This window comes from Sparus aurata, chromosome 3, assembly GCF_900880675.1.
Source record: "Sparus aurata chromosome 3, fSpaAur1.1, whole genome shotgun sequence".
NCBI lineage: Eukaryota > Metazoa > Chordata > Actinopteri > Spariformes > Sparidae > Sparus > Sparus aurata.
This window is the reverse complement of record NC_044189.1, coordinates 8,704,200-8,728,851: the sequence shown is the minus strand read 5'-3', so window position 1 is coordinate 8,728,851 and position 24,652 is coordinate 8,704,200. Positions and strand designations below refer to the sequence as shown.

The window sequence follows — 24,652 nt, the reverse complement described above, 5'->3', positions numbered from 1 at the left end:
CAGTAAATGTGCGTTGCAGCCCTCGCTGTGATCGTCCTGGTGAAGTCACATTAGACCTTTGCCTAAGGGGGCCATTAAAAATTGTCATTATTGAGACAAAGAGAAGGTGGAAGCATTTACAATAAGAGCACAATAAAAGCCCGCTGTCACCTCTGGATTTAAAACTATACGTTAAAGTGGGCTGTTGCATTTAAAAGTACCTGAAGGAACCATTACTTTTTATTGTCCCGATATAAGAGATCAAACATAAAAACACACTTGTGAAACTCGACCAATCAGCTCTTAATTGTTTAATAATATATTACATTTATGCCGTAATACAATAATAATAACAACAGTAATAACATTAATAATAAACATACACAGAAAGTACAAAATGATTTGTGTTATTTTTCTTAAGTTACCAACACGCAGTACTTCAAAATAAAAGAAAACAATTCTCCTTTAGCTGCCTTTGACTCCTTCTCACCCGCCTCACCCAGAGAACTCAATTTCCCATGACCACCAGTTAAGCAGAACTACATATGGAAGCTGGAGCTCGTCCAATCAGAGTGGAGCTTAAAGTCTCCCAGAGGTCCAGAGGAGCAAAAGGGCGCGTTGTTGTCTCGGATATGGCTTTGCAACACTTCCCAGATGAGTTCAGTCCAAAAAAAAAAAGAAACAAAAGGTGTGTGTGTGTGTGTGTGTGTGTGTGTGCTAGGTGAGTGTGAGATGGAAACACGGAGAAAGGCGACATGTTCAATAAACTCAAAGAGTAGGGGGGGAGATAAATTAAAGTGGGAACTCATCCTGAAGAGATGTTTCGTAGACGCCATCATGACACAAACCAGCTACTGAGAAGAGAGGTCCATGCGTCATTTTTGAGTGAGGTGGTTGTGGACACACATTACAGTACAGATATCATCATGAACCCCGCCTCCTCCACGACGGGAGGGGCCGCAGGGGATTCTGGGAGGTAAAAGTCTCAGTTTTGTTATCCTGAGGGCGAAGGTAAAGACACAGAGGGGCAGCTGTCAGTCTTTTTCTCCCCTCTTTCTCTCTTCCTTCCTGCCTCTCATCCATCCACCTTTTTAACACGTCTGTTCCGGTCCTCCCTCTTCATTTGCGGTGCTTCATCTCCTTGTCGTGGTGGCTCTTCCCTCCACCCTCTCCTTTGTCCAGCATTTTGATCGCCTCTATCAGGTAGCTCTGGAAGGCGGAGAGCGCGGCGCAGATGGCGGGAGTGCCGAAGCCGTGGGTGAGCAGGCTGAAGTGGGTGAGGCTGCCCTGGACGCCGGGCTCCAGGCAGGGGGTGGGCCGACTGCCGCCCAGTGGAGAGCGGTCCTGGGACATGAGGTCCATGAACTCCTTACAGACCTCCCTGAGAGGAGAAGAGGCGAGGTGTTAGTTTGTTGTTAAGAAATTCTGAGAGCTATTTCTGCAATGATAAAGTAGTTGTCAAAAAGTTATGCTTGTTGTTGTTTGAATACATAAGGAAAATGTGTTAAATAAGGAGGAAAAATATTAAAAGCCTTTATCATAGTGGCTCAAATCATTTTTTTAAAAGCTCCGTCAATGCTTTAAACAACAATCAACACAACATAGTAGCAGCAGCCAATCAGAGACCTCCTTCCTCGTTTGACTTGCTAAGTTCTAAACACTCTTTTTCCCAATTTCCAAGAGGATCCGCCACCATTTTTTAATCAACACTGTTTTAGGTAGGCGAACCAGTCGTCACGTTTCCTAAAATTGTCTGATTTTATCAACCAAAACAAAGTTTCATTGGAATATGAGGGGATCACAGAGGGCCCACAGTTTAATTTAATTTGAATTCAATTTACCATTTAACAGTTAAGAATTATAGGAGACCTTGTTCGCTTTTTTGCCTATTTCCTTTCCCTCAGTTCTTATGCGTGTAAAAGATCTTGAAAATTAAGAAGCCTCAACTGCCCACCAACAGAAGCTCCTCTCTCCCACAGAAAACACTGCTCCTCAAACGCCTCGTCAGTAGCCCCGCCTTTTAATTCTATGAATTTGTGACATCACACTACGTCACTATGTCACGCATTTGCATCATTTATGCCCAATGGCTAATTTGGCATGTCAGAATTTGTTTAGCTTAGCTGCTCTGTTGTTATTGATGTAAGCGATTCTGGCTCAGGCGTGTGTGAGCTGACCAATCAGAGCAGACGGGGTAGTCAGGAGGCGGGGCCTTAAAGAGACAGGAGCGTTTCAGACAGAAGGGGATTATAAAGTGTTGTAACACTGGACAGAATGAGACTGATGTGTTTTTTGAGCATTAAAGCATGTAAACCTATTTGAGTAGTAACCTTAGATAAATGTGTGAACCTGAAAATGAGCATAAAACGTTTAGAAATCTAACAGTTCGTATTGAAAGTGTTTGAAAGCGCCTATGAAATCTACAACATCTTCAACTTTTAAGACTTCAAAACTGCTGTGTTGTTGGCCATAATGCAGGGTTTTTTGCACATCTATCACTTGCTGGTAAACTAAAAAGAATAATAACACGTAATGTATATTCAGTTATTTGTTTATGTAAAGCTTTATCCGATTCTTATGAAGCAGATTTAATCAGCTGGTTTCTTTGTCTCGTCCCTTGTAACTCGGAAATCACCTAATCTTGGCGCTCGCTCGCAGAATAATGTAGGTTGTTGCTCCACATTCTATTAATCAGAACTGAATAAGGTCAAATGTTTTTTTCTTGCAGTGCACTTTATTCATGTAATAAAATGATAATCTGCAAAAGGCACCTTAAACTTGGACTCTTTGCCACCAAATAAAGAAATAAATGGCATGAAAAGACTTGTTAATTAAGCTAACAGTCTAGTTTTATCATTCTTTTGAGTTCTGACACACACAACAGAAAGTCTAAAAACTGGATGATCAAATTGAAGCAGTAGAAGCTGAAATAAACTGTCACTCCATCATCTCCCCCAAACACTGAATCCTACATTTCCCATAATGCTGCTTAATATCATCTCTTGTTAGCCTCTATCCGTCTTTCGAGCTCCCCGTTACTTTCTTTCTTTATGTCAGTTGAATTTTCACAGATTTAACAAAACTCCTCAGAGCCTCCCAACACATTTTGAAATAGATTTTTGACATGTGAAATCAGCGGACTGCTCCTTTAGCTGTGCGGCGGCAGGGATGAAACACTCACTTGGTGGCGAGCAGCATGCTGCGCCGTGTCGGCAGCTGGTCCGGCTCGCTCTGCCTGCACAGATACTCGGCTGTGGCTCTGGCTGGAAACTCTGTCTCGCACACGTAACCAAAGTCTCGCGCCAGATGGACGGCCTCACCTGGAGGAAGAGGAGGAGGAGGAAGAGGAAGAGTGAAAAAAACTGAGATTCCAACTAGCACAGCTTTAAAGGGATAGTCCACGAAAAAAAGCAGCTGCTTGTTTTTAGAGCCAAAGGTCGTCAGCTCGAACTTTTCACATCAAATAATTATCCATACAACCGCGTTTAAGCAATTCACAATCCATTGTGGGTCGGGTCAGGTCACGCAGTCGTTTTTCTCACTTTCACTGCTCAAACAGTTCACCCCCTTTTTCTTGGCTTTTCTTCCAGCCTTTCAAACGACACCCTGCAACGTGTGTGTGTGTGTGGACGCGCACGCATGCAGCCACCCATGTTATGACTGTTTATTCATGCCTGCTCATGCGAGAATATTTCTATGTGAATATGTGTCTCTTTCTGTCAGCGTGTATGCAGGTCACTGTATGTATGTGTGTGTGTGTGTGTGTGTGTGTGTGTGTGTGTGTTTTCCCTACCCTCCACTAGAGATGTTAGCAGAGTGACGTTGGCTGCCTTGCGTCGCCCGGCGGGCAGGTTGAGGCCAATCTTCTCCAGACGCTCTCTCAGACAGCGGCCACCATTCTTTGACTTCGCCCTGAGGGGGGACAGAGAGAGAGAGCAGTTTTTTAGGAGGGGGTCCTTGTGTGTGTGTGTGTGTGTTTGTCTTTATGAGTTTTATTGTGGTGTGCCTGTGAGTACAGTCTGTTCCCTGTCAACACTGCTAGTGTCTTGTATTTTCAGTGGGGTTTTTTTTGCTTTCCATACTTAAGTTTTTGCTTTACTTTCCTTCTGCCTGTTCTTTTATCTTTCTTTACTTACATTTTAAAATTTAAGAAAGTTTCGACGACTATTTGTGTGTTGATATTTCACAGTATTTACATGACAGGCAGCAGTGGCAGAAAAAGTAGTCACACCATTTACTCTGAGGAAAAGTTCACCCAAAAAAAGGACATTGAGTCATTTTCTACACACTAAAGTCAGGCAAATTTCTGTGGTCCACAACATATTGCTGGAGCTTTGCAAACAAAATGGCGATGAGGTGCTCTCTTAAACAACTAACGTAGATGGGAACTTGTTTTAAAACGCAAAAAAACAAGAAAGGAAAGAAAATCTAACTTTCTGAATCCCAGGGATCCCAAATTTATCTGAAAAAAAGTTATGCACTCACTTACGACAGAGTGCAGTAATGCTTTTAGCTGTAAAAAAAAAAAAAAAAAAAGAAAAAAAGAAGGGCGTAAATAACTTATTTTTTAATCAATTTGGGATCTAAGGGCTTCCAGAGACTTGGACTACACCGGACAAGCTGTGTGGAGCCATTTTATATTTTTTTCCAGTGCTGCAAAGTTACTGTGAAGCTCCAGAAATGTTTCGATGGACTACAAAACTCACCCAACTTTGCGTCGGTATGGGGGTGAACTCCATGCTCAAAAAAAGAAAATCTGATTTAAAGAGGCGGAGCTACGAGCAGGATTTGTGACATCACAAACAGTTTAGAAGCCAATCCTGGTACTTTTAATGAGGGAGAAGGAGCAGGTGCCATTTTAATGACTTTGATTTGGTTATTTTACCTTTTTTTCTTTTTGTTACCCATCAGACACATTATAGAGATGTTTTACAATGAAAGCAGCATTTAACAGATAATTGTATCTACATTTGGATGGTTTATTTTCTGTAAACATGCCATTTATTTCATTATAAAATCTTCATTTCCAAAGTAACCAGTGCGTCTAGCTGTTAATTACATGTATTGGAGTAAAAAGGGGATATTTTCCCATTAAAAAGTTGCATAAAGTATAAAGTTAAATAGAAATACTCAAGTTAAATGCGCGTATTGTTATGAGTGTGGTCGCTGTGTCTCTCTGGTGGATATTAATGACTCCTCAGATCTTTTAATGATGCCCTTTTTAAGTATTTCAGCCTGAGACCCGAATCATAAAGTTGCTTTCTTGCCCCGAGGCCGTGGTTCATTAAACCACATCGCTCCTCTTGTGATTTAGTCCCATGACCCATTTTGGGTCATCAGCTGTGTAGTTAAAGTTAAGAGTGGTCAAGATTCAGGAAAAAAGATAGAGGTCATCGTTTGTCAGAGCTCCTGTCATGTGTTTAAAGCGTTTTGTATGGACCCATTTTCACTGGAAGAACAGCACAGCTCTCCTGTTTTGTACCATGACGAAGTTATGACACGATCGCTCGAGGTCAGTCTGTCTTTGGATCTGCATCACATCAGCCGCTTGAATTCCAGCAATTGCTTTCATTGCAGATGATGTTGAGTCTCATGAAACTCGTCAAAATTCTGATGCTTTGGGTCGGTGTCCCGCCCGCCCGACCGACCGACCGACCCATAGTGTCAGTAATTTGACGAGTTGGGAATTAGAGTCAACTATCTTAGAAACTGGGCTTTTTAATCAACATGTTGACTGTTAACAAACTGATTTTGTTCCAGACTCCATAAAACCACAATAAATGTTGTTTTATCAGACTTGTTACTGCTAATAAATAACTTTTTGTTTAACTCATGTAGTTCACTCTACAAGGAACACAACTTGTGGTGACAACTTAACACCATATTACAAATTAAATGTTAGCGAAATATTGATGTGAAAAACTAGAAAAGAAAGTTAGTGATCTATTTTGAAAATCGATTCAAGTTCATGTCTTTCAAGCACAAATTTTAACCATTTGCTGTTAGCAGTTTCCTAAATGTGAGGATTTGCTGCTTTCCTTTCCATTCATGACAGTTAATAAAGAGTCTACTTCTCATCCTTTTATATTTAAAATTTCTATAACATAATGAGATAAAACTCTTTCAAAATAAACCCTGTACATGATTGATTTAAAGTGTTTTTTTGTCTTTTAGTCTAGACTTCTTATTCTCCATCCTCCTCTCACCTGCGGAGGACTCCACCCAGCAGAGAGGCGTTGAGGCACTCGGGCGGGGAGAGGCGTCGCTGCACCTCCCCGACCGTCACCTTGTACTTGGAGGTGGAGCTGAGCAGCGAGAGGCGACCCGGGACCGAACAGAAGACCTCGGCCGGGTTGGACACGGCTCCCATGCCGAGACCCTCCTTGCAGATGGACAAGGCGGAGAGGGACGAGCCGTTCAGCTTGGACGGAATAGGAACTGCGGGAGAAATCACGTAAAAATTACATACTTTACATAATTTGTTTCCCGGACGATTGGGCAAATATGTGAAGAGGAACATTAAACTTGATGCAAAGACAAAAACCATATGAAGGATGAGTAAACACACGGATCCGAACATGCCTTGTGAAGCGACAGTAGTGTTGTGAGAACGACTGATTAATCTATTCAGCGTAATGTTCTCCCCTGCGTCGACAGCTCTAATTCTGGTGAGCAGCTTGTTGATTCGGCTGTTTAAACTGCAGGTGGTTACATTTCATCTGCGCATTCTCAAATAGCTTCACTTCGCACCTCGAGAAGCTCAATTCACACTCACTTTTCTGCACTGCAGTAAACTTTCGTAGACTTTTCTGTCAATCATCTGAAGTCCTTTTTTTTTCCAAAGTCAAAATTTGGGAGCCTGTTGCGGCGCTGACTAATGATTCATGTTGGCATTGAGACCAACGTCTGTTTGGCTTTTCTTCTCAGTCTTTACGCCGTCCTTTGAGGTGTTAACTGTTGTCGATTCAATTAGCTTTGGAGTCTTAAATCCTAAATCCACTAAATCTGCCGTTGTGTGGGCAGAAATCCTCTGAATACAGAAGAAAGAAAAAGAACCAACCCGACCTGCTACTCTCCTTACGGGGACCGAATTTACTTAAGGGGACACAAAGATTAATTTGTGCTTTATTGATTTAAAGGAACTTTTTTTTTTACTTTTAAGGCACCAAAATAATTTGTCATCTATATTTAATGATAGGCGGCCATGCAGATACATTTGGTGGCCATGTTTTTTAGATACACATGTCGGCCTCCATGTCAGTACAAAGGAGGTGACTGGTATTTTTGTTTAAATGGACAATTTTTCTTTTTTCGGATTGAAGATTTCGGCTCGACTGTTTACATGGAATGTGATTAAGTGGGTCAATGGATTTAATCTGAACTGCTGTGTGAGATGCGCAAAAGTGGTGTTAGTTCACGCGTTCCTCTTCCTCGTCAGATATTTTATCTAATCTTGGTTAGATAAGTTCACCATCTTTTATTTCGATATTAGCAATTATAAGAGATAAAGGAGACTAAAAAACGATGTTTGGGGCCGATATTTGCAGAAAAAATCGAACAACCTGTGATGAAATAAAGCACAATTTACTCGAGAACTGTTCTCTGGTACAATTGCGAGGTACTTTACTTGAATATTTCCATTTTCTGCTACTTTGTACTTCCTCTCCACTGCATCTATTTTAGTGTTTTTTTTTTTATTAGCAATCTGAGGCCAATCGTCGGCCTATCCCTCGTTTATATGAGTCATTTTTATTCTGTTTGGGCTTTTAAATCAATTATAATCTGATTATCAGGCTCCATGTAAATGCTGCTATTGACAAATCACATTTAAACTATCCACAAACCTCTATGAACAGTTTTCACTATTAGAAATAGTGTAGTTGGTGGACTTGTAGTTGGAAAAATGTATTGCCATAGCATAATTTGAACATGATTGGATTGTCATGACATGATTATCGGCAGAGTGGTTCTTCAGTTGAATGACACAGTGATCAATTATCTGACCGAGGTTTGTGCAAGTTAGTGTCTATAGTCGCGACCATGGCTCAAAGAAATATCAAGAGGCAGTTCGATAGCTGAGGGAGATTTAAACAACCAGGATCCACCTCCCCCCCCCCCCCCTTTTTTTAGAAATCAACAAATTTCTTATAGGCATTTTTTTTAACGCTATCATTCAAATGTGTTCTTGGGGGGATTTTATGCCTTTATTCGTAAATCCTCCTGAAAACACGAACCAGCCCTTTAACTTTAACAATCGACCCAATAAAGGTGATTGCATTTACAGTAAAGAAAAGGAATGCACCGATATATGAGCTTATTCATTAAAAAATACAGCTAAAATAGTCATCATTTAGACTGTTTTAAATAACTAAGGAGCAGATGATTTATCATTCTGTTTTTGAGAAGAAACCAAATATGTGAGATTTAAAGAAATGTTGATATTTCTTTCACTATCGGCGTATATGTGAAAAGTGATGCACCAATATATCAGCTGAATGTCATTAGTGGCCAATATTTGCCGTGTTGACTGCTATCGGTCCATCTGCAAATAAGCGAACATTCAATTACAGCAGTGGATGATGTTTTTTTGTATCTCGCATCATTTTAACACAGGTGCGTTCAGGAGATACTGGCTCGTGCTGTCAGTTTGTGAGGCTTTTCTTTTTCTTTTTCATATGAGAGAAGGTTACATAAAAGGGTTGTTTCATAGAACAAATCAAATCAACACACACACAGACATCTGCATCAGCCAAATTATTATTTCAAACATCAGTAATTCACGATCGCTACGTCAAATATTAGCACCATGTTTAGAAGAAAATGCAACATGCGCCCCACATACACGAACATGTTCTGCATTCCTGACGGCGCTGCAATCTTTCTCTCTCTCCCTCTTTTTAAATGAAATATTATCTGTACGACTGTCCACTCTTTCACACACTGTGGGAGCTGGGTGGCCTCCCTGCGATGCCCTGCTGAGCTGAGCAGCACAGATTCCCCCGGACTGAAGAAATCTCTTAAAATCCTCTCATTCACAAGCAGCCCGATCATCCAGCCGGCGAGGCCACAGAGCATCTCTCTCTCTCTCTCTCTCTTTCTCTTCCTCCTTTGTCATCCGCCTGCCCCTCCCTCTCTCTCTCTCTCTTTCTCTTATCATCTTTCTCGACTCTTTCTTGTGCCTCCCACTCTTTATCTTCCCCCCTTTCCCTTGTCTTTTTCTTCTTCCACACCCTGTCTCGCTCTCTTCTCCCTATTGGATTTTCGTATTCATGAGGGCTTTAGGTTTGCTCCGCTATCGGCTCTAAGTGCCGTCTCTCTGCAGTAATTGATCGATTCTTAGCGTTTGGCAAACAAGTGGAATCACTGTCACTTCATCAAATGACTGCTAGTTCACAGCAGCAACACGGCAGCAGTTTGGGATCGCGCTACACATTTTACAGTGTGAGTCTCCTGTTTCTCTTCAGGGACCTGATTTGGAGAATTACATCCTTGTTTTTGTGAAAACTTTGCAGCAGGGAAAAGGTTCATGCCGGTGAGGGGGTTGGCTGACTGAAATATTTAAAATCAGGAGGCCAAAATATATTCAGGATGTGAGCAGCTGCTGTTAATGTTTAAAATTAAGCATTTAATCGCCAAGAAAAGGAAAAAAGCATTAAGACTTTGACACTTTTTTGGTGTGTAGTGCTCTGAAACAAGCTGAAGATGACACCTACTGTGTTGTTAAAATGACTGAAAAGTGAATGGGGTTTGGCTGAAAGAACCACACCTAGAAGATGATTTATATTTTAAGGATTTAAGGATTAAATGTACGTTTCTATGGTAACCATCATTAATACATAACACATTTACAGTTATTGGGCAAATCTTTACTGTCAAGTTGGTATTCATGTTTAAAATACTTTGTAAATGGTTTTAAAATACGGTGTAGTTAATCTACAAACATCTGGATGGCCTTTATAAAGATGAAGCTGATGTTTGTAAGCCTTTACAGTTGCTTGATAAACAGTTTGTAAAGCATTTCATTGTTTGTTAACAGTGAAATAACATTAATGAAAGTCTAATTACGAAAAATGTACTATTATTGTCTTTATATAAAAGGAATTAGCTCAAAATACGACTTATCCATCCAAGTGTGATTCTGTCAACCAAACCCCATTTAATTTTCAGCCATTTTTCAACACAGTAGCTGTGTTTTTAGCTTGTTTCGGGGCAAACCTTGACTTATTTATCGCAGCACTACACACCCAAACAAGTTCAATTAACTATTGATGCACTATGCATTAATGAAGGTTGTTATGGAGTGTCATTGTCGTTATATAAAAAGAAATTCCTTCAAATACAAATCATATTCTGAGTGTGGCTCTGTCAACCAAACCCCATTTAATTTTCAGTCATTTTTACGACACGTTAGTTGCCGTCCTGAGCTTGTTCCGGAGCACGACACACCCAGACATGTTGAATTAACTATAAATGCACTATTTATTAATTATGACTGTTGCAAAGTGTTATTGTCTTTATATAAAAGGAAGTGTGATTCTGTCAACCAAACCCCACTTATTTTTCAGCCATTTTTACAACACAGTGTGGTGTCATCTTTCGCTTGTTTCTGAGCAAACCTTCATTTCTGTTTTTCTTTTATCGCAGCACTACACACCCAAACAAGCCGCATCTATCTAGTTTTTTTATTTTATTATTTTTTTTACCCCTTTTGGCTGAGCGAGGTTTTCACAGTATCGCACTCCACCAGCAGCAAATCCAACTTGAATTTTCTAATCGTGCCCCTGTGTCTCCTGTTCTCCGAGTCGGTAATATTAGAGTGATCATACTCTGCAAATTTCCCCACAACTCCTCTTTTATCACGTTCCCCTCCTTTTTTTTTCCTTCTTTGCCCCACTTCTCTTTCCTCTTCCCTCTAATCCCTCACTCTCCCTCTCTCTCTCTCTCTCTCTCTCTCACACACACACACACACACACACACACACACACACACACTCTCTCATATGACCATGAACAGTTCATTAAGAATGTGTGCCTTTGGGGTGAAGTCTGCAGCTGAGTATTAGAGGACTTCTTGACTTCAAATGAAATAGCAAAACAGAATTATTTATAGTGTGTGTGTGTGTGTGTGTGTGTGTGTGTGTGTGTGTGAGACAGCGAGCGAGAGAGAGAGAGTAAGAGAGAGAGAGAGAGAGAGAGAGACTGGTGTTGGAGTGCCCCTAAACACAAAACCGCCTTCAGCACGTATAGCACAATTATATAGGTGCACACTTAGACACACAAATGCACACACACACTCAATCTCTCTCTCACTCTCTCTCTCTGTCACACACACACACACACACACACACATGGAGCTCTCCCACCTCTTACCTTTTTTAATGACAGAGTGGTCTAGGATGCCCAAGGCTGATCCTTCCTCCATTCCCTGTGTCAGACAGACAGACAGTCACTATCATTTATCCACCGGCCTCACAGCCAACACACACTTTAAGAAACACACACATTTATAGACACACACACATTTATAGACATGCACACACACACACACACACAGCTTGTGTCTCTCAGGCCAAAGCACGACGGACCTTCCATCTTGCTTTGGCCCCTCACAGCACACATGAACACGATCCATATCAGAGTGAATGAAACAGTCTGCTACTCTCCTTCGATTTAGTGTCGAGCTTCTTTGTGCAAAATGGAGAGCAGGTGAAACATTTCTGACATTTTCAACAGATTATTCACATGTATGCACAGCTCGGATGAATGATTTCTGGCCACTTTGGTGTTTTGGATTTGAAGAAATCAAGTAAATATAGATTTTCATGTCATTTATAAGCTTCATGTTTGGTCCTGAAAAAAAGAAAAGTTGCCTACTTGAATTTTTTCAGTGCAACAAATCTGCTTATTTACTAAAAATACAGTAAAATTAAACAATTTATGTCATATTTGACACTTTTCTAATAACTTCAGAGCAGGTTATTTATATATATTATTTTTGAATAGAAATTTTTAAAAAATTCCATCATTTGAGCGTCAAAAAAATGTGGATGTTTCTTTTTATTCTTCTTTCAAATGTGCGTAAAAACGAAATAAATGATTCACCAAAATGGTCAGAAGCAGCCACCGTAGCTCGCCAATCCACAGAGTAATTGAAAGCCTCTGCAGCTCATTTGATCTTTTCACTCACTGAGGATAAAAAAAAAAATGTCTTGCAGGGCGATTCTCGGATGTCTCCTTTGTGCTGAATTTATAAGAGGATTCAAACGCGGAGGATATAATCCATTAATCAAATAAAAGGTCCTTGTCGAGTGGGGAGCGTTTAAACAGCAACACGCCCGGGTTTGACTCCTTCGCCTTGGCGCTCCTCTCAAACGTTTCTTTTCTATTAATGACCGTGCAGATCAATTGGTCTCGGTGTGTTTTCTTTTCTGCGAGGAGGCAACAAACAGCGTCTGCAGCTGCACCTGCTGCAGGGAAGCTGACTGCTCAATAAACCATAGAAACTATTCTTCTCCCGGAAAAAAAAAAAACCTGCACAGGACAAAAAGGGTCCGCAGAAAGACTTTGTCTCTGTGACAGACAGCGGATAATATAATGCTGCGTGCATGTGGCGAGTGTCAACCCTGAGAACAAAAATCTAAAAAAAAAGAAATGCAGAGGTAGGCTATAGAATATTTTTTTATATATCGTCTATAACACTTCCGCAGAGACTTCTTGTCCATCCAGAATATAAATTCCAGTCATTAATCTCAATTTAAGCATGAAATTCTAGATGGATTCGAGAGAAGTCTGGATCAGAAACTCTTAAAAACGAAATCTAGTGTGAGAAACAAACGTATTCAAAAATCCACACTTGAGAAAATTGAGCATATTTGTCCAAAAATATTATAATCTATAAAATTCTTAACGAAATTTAAGAGAATATAAAAATAATCCTCTAATATTCTTGCAGAAATGAATATTTAAATCCTGGCATTACTCTCCAACAGTTCACAAGATTGTTTCACTTTTTTTTTTGTCTTTGCTCTGGAGGAAGAGACGCATCACTGTTTTCCTTTTTTGGTTTTTATATCAGACACCAAAATATCTCTTAAGACTTTTTTGGGGAGAAAGTCAAATCAAATACGCATCAGGTCTGCAGGAGGTTTTTCAAAACATCATAAATAAAATCAAATATCAGGCGAAAAATACAAAATATCATGAAATAAAATGAGGAGTGGATAATTAAAGTGTTTATTAAAAAAAGATTTATTATAAATTGCGTCGTTTGAAGGAGAAATAAGAAATGGAAGATAAATTGCCTGAAGGCCTTCCTGCCGCCAACATCCACCTATTTTTTAAAAAGGCCTTTACAAGATTACAAGATAAGGTTGCACTTGATCTATCTTTTGAAAATTATATTTATGTTGTTTGGAAAAATAAAAAAAATCAAAGAGGCTCAGAAGAGATTTCGTTCATGTCTGTGCGCACTGATCCTGACTTTTACGCACGGGCTTCCCAGTGCGCAGCGCCATCGCAAAGGCTGGAAAACCCCAAAATAAACAAACAAACAAAGTCACCTGAAGATCCTCCAGGCCGTGATGTCCCAGATGCATCCCGAGAGGACCGTCCCCGAGAGCGGCGGCGCCTTCCCCGAGCCCGTGCAGCAGCCGAGGGACAGCTGGGTACTCCCGCCGGGGGTCGAGGCTCAGAGCCCGGTGCGACTGTGACAGCAGTCCCCCCTCTTCGGAGCGCGACCTCTGCGAGTGCCATGCCGCTTGCTGATGCTGATGGATGGAGTTGATGGAGGGGTAGGGGTCTGACAGGTGGGAATACGCTGAGTCCTGGCTCTGGGAGTATGGCAGGGAGGACTGGGGGTAAGGAGGGGGGAAGTACGGAGGCTGGAAGTCAGAGGCCGGAGTGTGGCAGAGCGGGGGAGCCGAGGAGTAGGCGGCCTGGTTCAGGGAGGACAGCTGGGAGAGGCGCCCACTCGGCGAAGAGCCGCTTAGTCCGTCTGCGCGGTCCTGCAGAGAATTAAACAAGTTTGCTCAAAACACTTTTCATCAAAAAAGTCAAGACAGATTCAGTTCTGAGCTCCGGGAGGCGCGTTATTCCTAAACCTGACGCTTGAATCCAACGGCTGAATGTGCACAGCTAGAGAGAAAAAAAAAATACAAAAACGACTGTGAAAACTGCAAAAAAACTGCAAAAAACAAAAACACGTATTAGTGTATTTCCATTTTTATCATATGGTTAGAAATAGCATCAGCAGCCGCGCTTGAAGTGATGCGCACTGGCAGCAGGCGCCCTTGGCATCGCTGCTGAACAGTGTCAGAAAGGTCACGGCCACCAAGAAGGCGCACAAAGGACAGGTAACACACAACAACACACAACAACTGCACGCTGCTCCGGGATGGGGGGGGGGGGGGGGCAAATAATCTGCCACCGTGTCAACAAAAGCACAACTGACCCCGGGACTGGAAACTGGAGAGCAAAACAACTTCATCCAGCGCAGGGAAAATGATTTTTATTTTCACTTCACAAGTTCAGCTCCTGCATGCAACAGTATGAATAACATGTAGTCCACTAGCCTACATTTGTGCTCACACACTTCCTGGGAAAATTGGATTTTTTTTTTTTTTTTTTTTTTTTTTTGTTGTTGTTGTTGGTCGAAGCTGGGTCACCCGGATCGATGCTGCTCTTGTGATGGAACAATGTCCATTAATCTGTCAGGCAGGGGCCAAGTTAAAAGCACAGTTAAAAGTCACTGCTGCGCGCTCAGCTCAGCGTTTCAGTCCGACAAAAGTTTATACTCGAAGCCGTAAAAAAAGAAAAAAAGGAAAGAAAAAAGCGCAGAGAGACGCGCCGTTCCTCTGTCGGTTTCTGCGGCGGGTTGACGCTTTCACTGTCAGCCGGTCTCACTCGCTGTGACACCGCGCAGACAAAGAGCATCTCCGCGGACAGATGCGCCGCGCCGCACCACTCGGAGCGTGTGTCAGGACGCGCTCAGCGGAGAGGATGGAGACCTGAGAGCGAAGGACGAGCCACATTCGCCAAACGTGCTTTTATTTCTCGTCCCAAAAAGAAAGATCCCTCTTCTCTGAAAGCCGTCAGCTGATACCACACGTATAAAAATGTCAAATCATAAATCTTTTTTCTTTTTTTTTTCTTTTCTTCTTAATTTAATCACAATTTGCTGTTTTTTTGCGCACTGCTCGCGTCTGCTTTCGCGTTTCCTCGGTGCAGAAAATAAACTTCTCCTTAAAATCGAGTTCACTTTATCAATTATAAACAAACATCAGCATCCCCAAAAAATAAAACCAAATAAATCTCAAAACAAGACTCTGATTCAAACTCACCATAGCCGAATAGGTGTGGATTAACATCTGGACCGCTCGTGAATGTCCCCCTTTAATGTAGAACTCAACAGGACGCGCGTGCGGGCTTCCAACGACTCGAAAGATGTCACCAAAATTCTCCGGAGATGTAATCCAGGCTTGTTTAACGCTCCATTAATTTCAAAGGGGTGTTATTTACTCTTCCTTTATCTCTCTGTCTGACGGAGCTCTTTACGCGCAGATGAAAAGCTGCTGTTGCTGCTGCTGCTGCTGCTGCTGCCGGTACACACACACTCACACACACAAGCGCGCACAGCACACGTACAGAGTCCTCCAGTCTCTCCATGAGCGCACTACTTATAGGTTTTGCGCGCACCCGGCAGAATGAGGGGAGGGGTCGACAGGGTCCACTTCTCTTAAAGAGATATTTTCATTCAATTACCGGCTGTTAACTCACACAGGCTGCCGCACTTTCACATTTATTGTTTGATTCGTTGAAAATAATTGCCACTTTTTTAGGATTTTTTGCAGATGGAGACTATAAAACGTCAGCGATTTAATATGTTTACCTGACACGAATCACAAATAAACAAAGGCAATCATTGTTCCCTGATTTTGGTGTCCAAGTTCAGTCACTTTTACGCACGGATCTCCAGTTTCCTCTCGTGACAGAATCGTGTGTTTTTATCCAGTAATTTAATTTCCCTCCAAACATTTTACGCACGCCGAGTCCCTCCACGCGTTTAACAACCGACAAGAGAATTTTCTGAGGCAACAGGCCCTCCATGTGCGGCATTTTACGCACAGAATTGCCTTCTATGTTGCTGTAGGAGACAAAAAAAAAAAAATACAAAAATGTGGACAGAAAACTCTGTGGTGTTCCTTTTTTTTTTTTCTTTTTTTTTTTTTACCTGCAAGCCGTCGGTCTTGGATCGAGATTTCCAGAGCATGATGGAGAAGGTGGAGGTGGAGGTGTCGGTCCCGGGTGTCAAGCTGCAGCTGAGGGGTTAATGTGACGCGCTGGATGGAGAGGAGACGGGGCTGAAGGTACAGAGAGGAGTGAGTTAGTTTGAGAGACGATGCAGGAGTTTGTATGGATGGGTGTCTGGGAGGGGGTAGAGGGGTAGAGAGAGAAAAAAAAAAAAACCAGGAGGGCGGGAGGTGACAGGGTGACAGGAGTCTCGGATGGGGTGGCTGAAACTTTTTCACGCTTTGTGTTTGGACGAGAGGAGCAGAGACGAGGAGACAATGGCTGCTCGGTGATCATAAAGGAGATTTTCACTGTGATTTATTTGTATTATTTTGTACAATTATTTCACCATAAAACAGTTCAACAGGGAGAAAACAACACAGTCACCCAAACAGACGCAGGAAAATGAATAAGAACATACATTTAACATTTAATTGAGATGACTCACTTCTTGTTACTCTTTCACGACAGCACTGAAGAAAAAAAAGTGAATTGTTCCTTTATCGTTTCTCCAACATTTAATTGATGATAATAAATGTCCGCCTTTGTTATTTTTTTTCCTAAACGAGATCCAGGAAGGAGAATCAAAAAGAGTTTTACATTCAGATCTCCCTCTGCAAATGTACAGATTTAAGGATGGAGACGTGAGTGTCAGTCAGCAGGAACTCCAAAGTCTCAGTGCGCCATCTTGTGGTGGATCATAGAAGAGAGGCCACTTGGATAAACTACAGGAGGATGAGGAACACTTTGATATATTTGAACACATGTATTTTATTTGTTTAATCAGAATAAATCTGGATAATTAACACAGTTGTCCTCAGGGCGGGGTAGTAAACTTGTTCCTTGAGACTTGGACTCGAATTAAATATGTGGGAAAGAAACAAAAACATTCACATCTCAGGTTTTGACATAATAAAATCCCCCAAAAGGATCCAGAATGATGAAATCCTGAAGAGCCAACCAGCAGCTAATCCTCCTCTAGGCAGTTTTAAGCCAACAAACAACCAACCTCAAGTCTTTTAACAACCCAGTCAGTAGAAATGGCATTAAAATTAAGTGCTTCATTACCTCTGAAACAAAAAAATGTCTATGAAAGTGTCAATGTGATAAAATAGATAAAGATGTACAGATTGTAAAACCAACTGAGTCGACGTGATTGTGATTTTGGGCTGTGTAAATATCATTTATTTGATTTTCTATTTAAAAAGTGTTTTTTTTCCCAGAGGAGGGCATGAATGGGGACTTTTCATTTAATGACTTTAAAAAATTGCGTCTTCTGTGGTTTTGTAATCATGTTTTAATGATATTTCTTCTTCCTCTTCCTATTTATAGCACTTTATAAAAAGTTGTTTACTACAAACTTCGGTAAACCAAACTGACTCACCCAAATCCTTAAACCCAGTCTGCGTGACAGATTGTCCTGAAGAAACGTGAGCACATAACAAACCCACGTCTGTAGGCTCTCCACTGGTTGATACGTGTGTGATGTATACGTTTGGTTGTCTTTTACACACTTCATCTTCATACCTACCCAATTTAAAATCTTGTTGTGATTCATGACGGCCACAGAAACAATGTAAATGTCCAGATCTGAAAGACCATGACGGCTCCCATCTTCACTTAAAAGCTGCTTATAAAGACTTTTAACTCAAAAAGGACGAGGAAGTATTTTTAGTTGCTCCCCAGAAATTCCACTGAAAAAGAAAACAACACGTGTTATCTGTCTCTTGATACCTCCTGACTTTCCCCCCCAGTATGTGGCTCTCAGCCTCTGGGACTTAAAACTTAAATCTTGAAACAGTGACAAATTCAACCTGAGACTTGCTCTGACAGAATTAACTTGGACTCGTTAAGACATAAACTGGCTCTCGGTTCAATTTCGTGTGATGTTTAACTTTCTCCTTCTCGTCTACAGTTTGGGACCTTCCTACCTGTCCAGTTTCTTACATTCATATTTCCCCAACTCGCTCACTTTGCTCTGATCTTCTTTCAGTTCCTCCCTCCACACTTTGCACCACGGGTCACAGAGGCTTCAGTGTGGACGGCCCCGCTCTCTGGAGTGCCGTCCCCCAGGGACTGCACCGGCGCACATCTGCTGCTTCCTTTAAGGCGCGATTGAAAACGCACCTGTTCAAACCAGCCTTCTCTGACGCTCCTTAATGTGTACACTATGATTTTGTTTGACTGTTTTTGATGTGGTTTGCTGTTCTTCTATTATTATTATTATTATTGTTATTCTCTTCTTTATGTATCGACTGTTTTTATTTGCTTCCGGCTGAAGGGTTCATCAAATACATTTGTCAGAAAGAGACTGCTTGGCTTTCTAACAAAATAGCTCTTTATTTAAAGGCATTAACATTCATAATTCACATGTAGGAGGCTGTCATTTCAGAGCACAGCCTTCTAAACATTTACATCGTTTTACACAGAAAAATATGTTTGTGCATCATCATTTTCAGGACTATCTGGGACTTAATTTCCTTACAACAAAGTCTGAGACAACAGACACATTATTCATGTCAAGTAACAAACACAAGTTTGGCTTCAGTCGCGGCCTTTTTCTTTATTACTTCATTTTTAACTCTGCAAGTTAAAAATAGCCCAACAAAGAGCTCACTGTGCCAGTCTGGTTTCACTTCACTGCCACTGACTTCTTCAGGTTCCTCATGCAGCTCAATGCTCCTTTATCGTTTCTCATCATGTCTCCGATCTCCAGTTTACAGGCCGGGCACTGTTCCGCCACGGCGCACAGAGCTTCCTCCAGCGCCCCCTGTGTGTGCTGGTCAGGCAGTGCGCTACACTGAGCGAGCATGGCGAGTGTGTGTTTGAGCCAACCCTCCTCTCTGACCAGGGCGGTGATCCATGGCTGAGCGCGGACGCAGCCTCCCAGAGCCTGCAGGCCCAACCTCCAGAGCTCCGCGGCCTCGTCCCAGCTCTCCGCCCAGCCGAGGCTCACCTCGACTGGGCCGGGGCCGGAGCCGGAGTCCAGGGCGCCGCGGAGGAACCGGAGAGCCGCGGAGAAGAAGCGCCTCTGACTGGCTTCTCCTGGAAAATAACAAATGTGGTAGTTTTACGTTTCTGAACCAAAAGATCACAATATCAGACATTCTGTGAACTGTCGCTTTAAAGAGGACAAGTTCTGTTTACGGCCACAACTCTGCCCAACTTGGAGCCCACATGATCTACATTCCCACAGGCATTTTTCGAAGCAAAAGAGGGAAACAGGCAAAGGGTAACTAATAACATTAGTGATGGCTGCGTTTAAATTTAGGTTTGCCGGTTCCACAGCCCCGATATAGCTTTATTCGCAGAGGACCTTTTGACAAGTCACAGTCAGAAAACACAAATTAATAACGGGTGATTTACGTTTATATGCTTCCGTTTCAGGGTCCCAGTGGTGTGAAGGTTAGCTCACTGTCACGTGGTTTCCTTGTATATTTTAAGAGAACAGAGCCTTTGTTAATGTTTTGCTAATACCTGTGATTTTTCTGCGCAGAAATGTGAAAATGTCTGACGCTACCAAGGTGTCCAAAAACACTGAATAAAAACAAAAGCACTCACTCAAAATTGCAGGTTTGCTGTACTACACTATACTTAACTAAAATTAGCATCGCAATCAGCCAAACACAACTGGAAAAGGTAGTGAGTGTGTGATTAAGCAAAACAAAAGAACACATTTTCACCTGAAGGAGCTGATTTGAGTCTGCCAATCATTAATCCTAATGTGCAGTAATTTGCTGCGAGCACCAGCAGATGAGGTTTATGAACCAGAACAGGAAGTGCTTCGCTCAGAAGGGCCTCCAGCGCTCTGAAACATGGGTCCTTCCTAGACAACAAATCACAAAAAAAAATGTACGCCACCATAAACAAACTGTTGTTGGTGTTGACTCGAAAAGCACAGATCATTGCAGGCTTCTGATGAGTGTTTCTGTTTGTCAAGCAGCTACCTGACTCTCTCCGGCTCCGTCACGGTGAAGTTCAGGAGGGCGGAGCAGGCCGTCTCCATGCTGGGATCCCTGCTCGACCCCACCCCACTTTTCCCCTTGAGGGAGCTCCAGCACTGCGACAGGAAGTCCACCAGCAGGGCCGGGGTGTCGAGGGTGAGCAGCACCTTCCTGGGGCCTTCCTCTGCCGACAGGTGACAGAGAGCTGGGAGGAGATACCTGAAGAGAGAGAGGAGGATATCACAGGGTTCGTACACATTTTTCAAGGTCAAATTCAAGCACTTTTCAAGCACTTTTAAGGGTCATTTTCAAGATTTTCCAGCACCTTATTGCTGGGGTAAAATACGTATCTACAGGAATATATATATACACTCGTGATTTTTTTCTTCACTTTTTATCACAATTATGTACATTGTATTATGCTGTAAACATCTAAAATTAAGTTTCATAATAGCAAAAACTTCAGAAATTAATTATCCAGTCTGATCCCAATTTTGTGAAAGACACAAATTATAATGTCAAGCACTTTCAAGCACTTAAACTAAAATCCAAGCACTTTTCAGACCTTGAAAACACAACATTGAAATTCAAGCACTTTCAAGGATTTCAAGCACCCGTATGAACCCTGATATCAGAGAACAATGGATACATGTTTCTTTTACATGTATTGTTATGATTGATTCTTCCTATAACGTCATCTTTACCTCAGAGCTTCTTTGCCCGTCCACGTCCCCCCCTCCTCTCTGACGGACATCTCGGCCATCCAGTCAGACAGGCCCTGCTGTGGGCTCTCGCCCTGCAGGTGGCTCCGGCAGTATCCGATGAGGAAAGGCAACAGTCCGGTCACTTCCTCCTTCAGACAGGAAGTCTCCTCGGCCAGCCATGAGCACAGAGAGCGGAATGTGGCGAAGATGAAAGGGTCACCATAGCGACTTGGATCCACCTACGAGAACAGGAAGAGAATTAACGAAAATAATTCATGTTCCCCAAGGAACCATAACAGAACCTCAAACCACTGAGGGAAATAATTTGAAAGGTTTTTTTTTTATATATTAAGATTTATACTCTCTGGTTCACTGGTATAAAACAAAAGTATTTTTAACATGTACCAGGAAATGTTTCACACATGCTGTTCTTTGGAAATGTTCCTGGCCTGCCAAAATATTTAATTCCTGCTTTTTTCCCCTGGCAGTGCATCTCGGCTCGTTATTGTCCTGCCAAGAATAAAAACAAGCCTTTTTTGCTTTTCTTATTGCTACATTCTATCATAATAAAAAATAATCTATAAAAAGAACAAAACAGAACAATTTCTTCTTACTGAAAGGAAAGAACAGGGATCCAGTCATAACACTGCCTGTTAATGAACAGATTTAACACTTGTTTGTAAGTAGAGCTGCAATTATCGGCTATTTTCATTAGTGTTTATTTCCTTGTTAAACGATTTTGTCACACATAACACATCGGAGAACAGGGGAAAATATCATTTAGAGTGTCTTCATTTGTCGCAGTCAACCGCCCGAGACTAAAGAAATATTCAGTTTACTGTCTAATAGGATGCGGTAAATCGTCCCGTGTGGAGAAGCTGTAGCCAAGAAATGTTTTTATGACTATGACATTAAATCAGAAAGTAAATAAAAATCTGTCCCTCACATGTGACTCGTCCTCTTGTTTATCAGTCTTGCTGGTGAAGACTAGTTATCTGTGAGTTTTGGTTGTGTGCTGTTATGATGTCCCATGTTCCTTTTCTTACACTGTGTTTGTGTTTTTACCCACTTCTGTACATCAAACTTCCCCTCGAGGAATAATAAAAGTCCGAGACTGAATTGTGAACTCACCACTGTAAAAATAAAATCCCCAATTATGTTGTCAGCTCCAATACAAGCTACACTTATTATTTACTAAACATTTATCCAGCACTCATAAGTCCTCGGGGGGAAGAAGCGTACATTTTTGTGGCACAGCACTGGGAAGAATCCTTTTGTGCGTAACAAGTGATTAAATATCCAGAAGCGGCAACAAGTAGCTTGCTGGTATAAACAGAGGCTTAAACGTCTTTCCTCTCACCTGCTGCAGGTGGTACATTAAAGCAGAGAAGGCTTCCTCCAACACCCCGAGGACCTGCCTGCTCTGCTGCAGACTGAGAGAAGAGGTGGAGCTCTGAGGAGGCGCGGTGGTCTCTGACACACCCTGACAGCAGGCCTGCTCGATGGCCGCCTCCATGATTCTGTAACAGCCTGTGATGAAGAACGAGACGACTGGGTTTAAGTTTTCAAACAATAAACAGAACCTGTTGTGGTGGATCCCTGCTTTACAAGTATCACTATCTCAAATAGGTGCGTTACCTGTGAGTGTGTGCTGCAGCTCCGGGCTCAGTTCGTTTCCAGGTGGTTCCTCCAAACCCATTCTGACCTCCACGCAGGCCCGGTTCACCAGCAGGCAGCAGAACTTTGGCGGTCCTACCAGCTCCCAGCCAAACAAATCCAGCAGACAAGCACTGAGGCGCAGGATCGGCCCGATCTGTCTCGGCGTCAACTTGGCCTGCAGCATTGGTCTCAGAACCCCCCACACACGAGCGACGACTCCCTTCAGCTCCTCACTCTCGAGTGACGCTCCGGCTGGGGGGAGAAACTGCACCAGCTGGGCACACATGTCCAGTTTGGGCTGATCTTTGGCTTGACAGAAGTCTTTGGAGAGCCTGACAAGAAGATTGAGGAGTTCTGCGGGGTGTTTACTCCACACTTTGTCTTTGGTTTTACCTGAGAGGAGGCAACCGAGCAAAGCGAGCCCCTTCTCATGGCTGAAAGTCTGGTTTCGTTCCACTGCTTGGCACAGAGCAGGAACAGCACCCCTGCTCAGCAGCTGGTCAGGACCTCTGGGTAAGGCACACACAGCTGTGAGAATCTGGTAGCAGTCGGCAGCCATGGCCTCATCCAGCCTGGAGGAGGGAGAGCTCTGCTGAGATGATGATTCTCGGTTTGCTTCACTGCTGCCGTCACATTTTTGCTCGCTCTCTTCACTTTTCTTGCCCTCTCCTGCTGATTTTGCCAAATTAGCAGGACTACTTTCTGTGTTTAAACCCTCTGTTGACTGGACTTTACAGTCTGGACTCTGCTGGCTCACAGGACCATTTGCTAAAATGCCCATCAGGAGCGGGATGGTGGTGAGGAGCTGAGGGTGGGAGGCCATGTCTGGGTCTGTGCTCAGGGCAGCCAACAGAGCTGTTCCCAGTGAAAGGAGCTCGTGTGGGGGTAAGCTGGAGTTGTCGTTCCCTCGGACTGCTGTCACCAAAAGTCGAGCTGGAAGGTTCAGGCCCACGGCCTCGAAGATGCGCCTCAAGGTGGGTTTGTCAAGCTGGTTTGCTGGGCACAAGCGAGTTATCTGAAGACAGGGAGAGGAAACGCAACAATAAACATCAGTGCCGACCAGCAACCCTTTCATACTTGGTTAGGATACTTGGTTACTTAATACAATGGTTGCACTGGTGGTTCTACATGTTTCATTTAGGTGCACCCAATAAAACATTTTACTGTAATTTCTTACACATTGCGTAAATGATTATGAACAGAAATAAAGGTGCAAATACAGGTTTTTCTTCATGGTTTTCTCAATCACAGCACATGCAATAAGAAATGACACTAACCTCAATTGTTACACTGCTCATTTTAAAGGTGCACTGGTGCCACAAATGAATACGCTTAGTTGCACTTGACAGATTTTTAAGTGCATGTACGACACAAATAGTTGCACCCTGAAGCGCTGTATTTGAATAGGCCTTTAAACACTGACTTGCCATATCTTTAGTTACACCTAGCTGCATTAAAATGAATGCAGTCAAGTACGGCACCTCTTCTCTGAATCCTACCTTCATGAAAGTCATGTTAATTTTAGTTTAGACAGGTGTTGCTTAATTTATAGTCATTTTATGAGGTGTCACATTAGATGCTGTTGAACTATACCACTCTAAACTGAGGTATTTCTTATATTTTGCATAGTTTTATCCATAACAGTAGACTAAAGACTATACATCTTTAGTATGAGGTGGATCCTGAAATAATGCTTTTTATGTAAATGTCGTTACCGGTTCTCATTTGGGCTGCAATGTCCAACTACTGTAGAGTAATCTGTTGATTTTTTTGATGGACTAAAGGATTCATCAAACCTCAAGAAGCAGTGAGGAATCACAGCTCAGGGCTCTGAGTAACAGCTTTGTTTAGTCTGACAAAACAACCCCAAGGTATTCCATTTCCAGTTATGTAAAATAGAGAAAAGCTAATATTACACATCCTTATATTTTGAGAAGCAAATAACAGAGGATGTTTGGCCTTGAAAATGAATTCCCTTGACATCAACTGATCAATTAGTTGCCTTAATGTTCCTGCACCACTTACAGTTAAAAGGGAAAAAGGAGGGGAATTATTCCCAAGTTACTACCAGTCCAAGCC

General features: G+C 42.3%; 2 protein-coding genes across 3 annotated transcripts in view; both read right to left on the bottom strand.

The window, feature by feature from the left end:
• Positions 1-410: 410 nt before the first annotated feature.
• tfap2e (transcription factor AP-2 epsilon) lies at positions 411-16,381 on the bottom strand. Of its 2 annotated transcripts, none has more exons than XM_030411297.1 (7): positions 16,208-16,381; positions 13,539-13,982; positions 11,350-11,404; positions 6,186-6,417; positions 3,773-3,891; positions 3,161-3,299; positions 411-1,360 (listed from the first exon to the last, which is right to left on the bottom strand). In XM_030411297.1, the coding sequence occupies exons 1-7, from the start codon at positions 16,244-16,246 to the stop codon at positions 1,099-1,101; spliced, it is 1,290 nt and encodes a 429-aa protein (XP_030267157.1). In that variant the 5' UTR covers positions 16,247-16,381; the 3' UTR covers positions 411-1,098. The 2 variants fall into 2 exon arrangements, with proteins under 2 accessions (XP_030267157.1, XP_030267158.1); XM_030411298.1 differs by lacking the exon at positions 16,208-16,381 and adding an exon at positions 15,318-15,647.
• A 2,200-nt stretch (positions 16,382-18,581) lies between these two features.
• The window catches only part of ncdn (neurochondrin), a 6,879-nt gene continuing 808 nt past the window's right edge, over positions 18,582-24,652 (bottom strand). Inside the window, exons 3-8 of the mRNA XM_030411296.1 lie at positions 22,553-23,588; positions 22,275-22,444; positions 20,915-21,153; positions 20,214-20,429; positions 19,950-20,092; positions 18,582-19,311 (exon numbers count right to left, since the gene is read on the bottom strand). Coding sequence (XP_030267156.1) covers positions 18,899-19,311; positions 19,950-20,092; positions 20,214-20,429; positions 20,915-21,153; positions 22,275-22,444; positions 22,553-23,588 — 2,217 coding nt within the window. The 3' untranslated portion in view covers positions 18,582-18,898. The remainder of the gene's footprint in view (positions 19,312-19,949; positions 20,093-20,213; positions 20,430-20,914; positions 21,154-22,274; positions 22,445-22,552; positions 23,589-24,652) is intronic.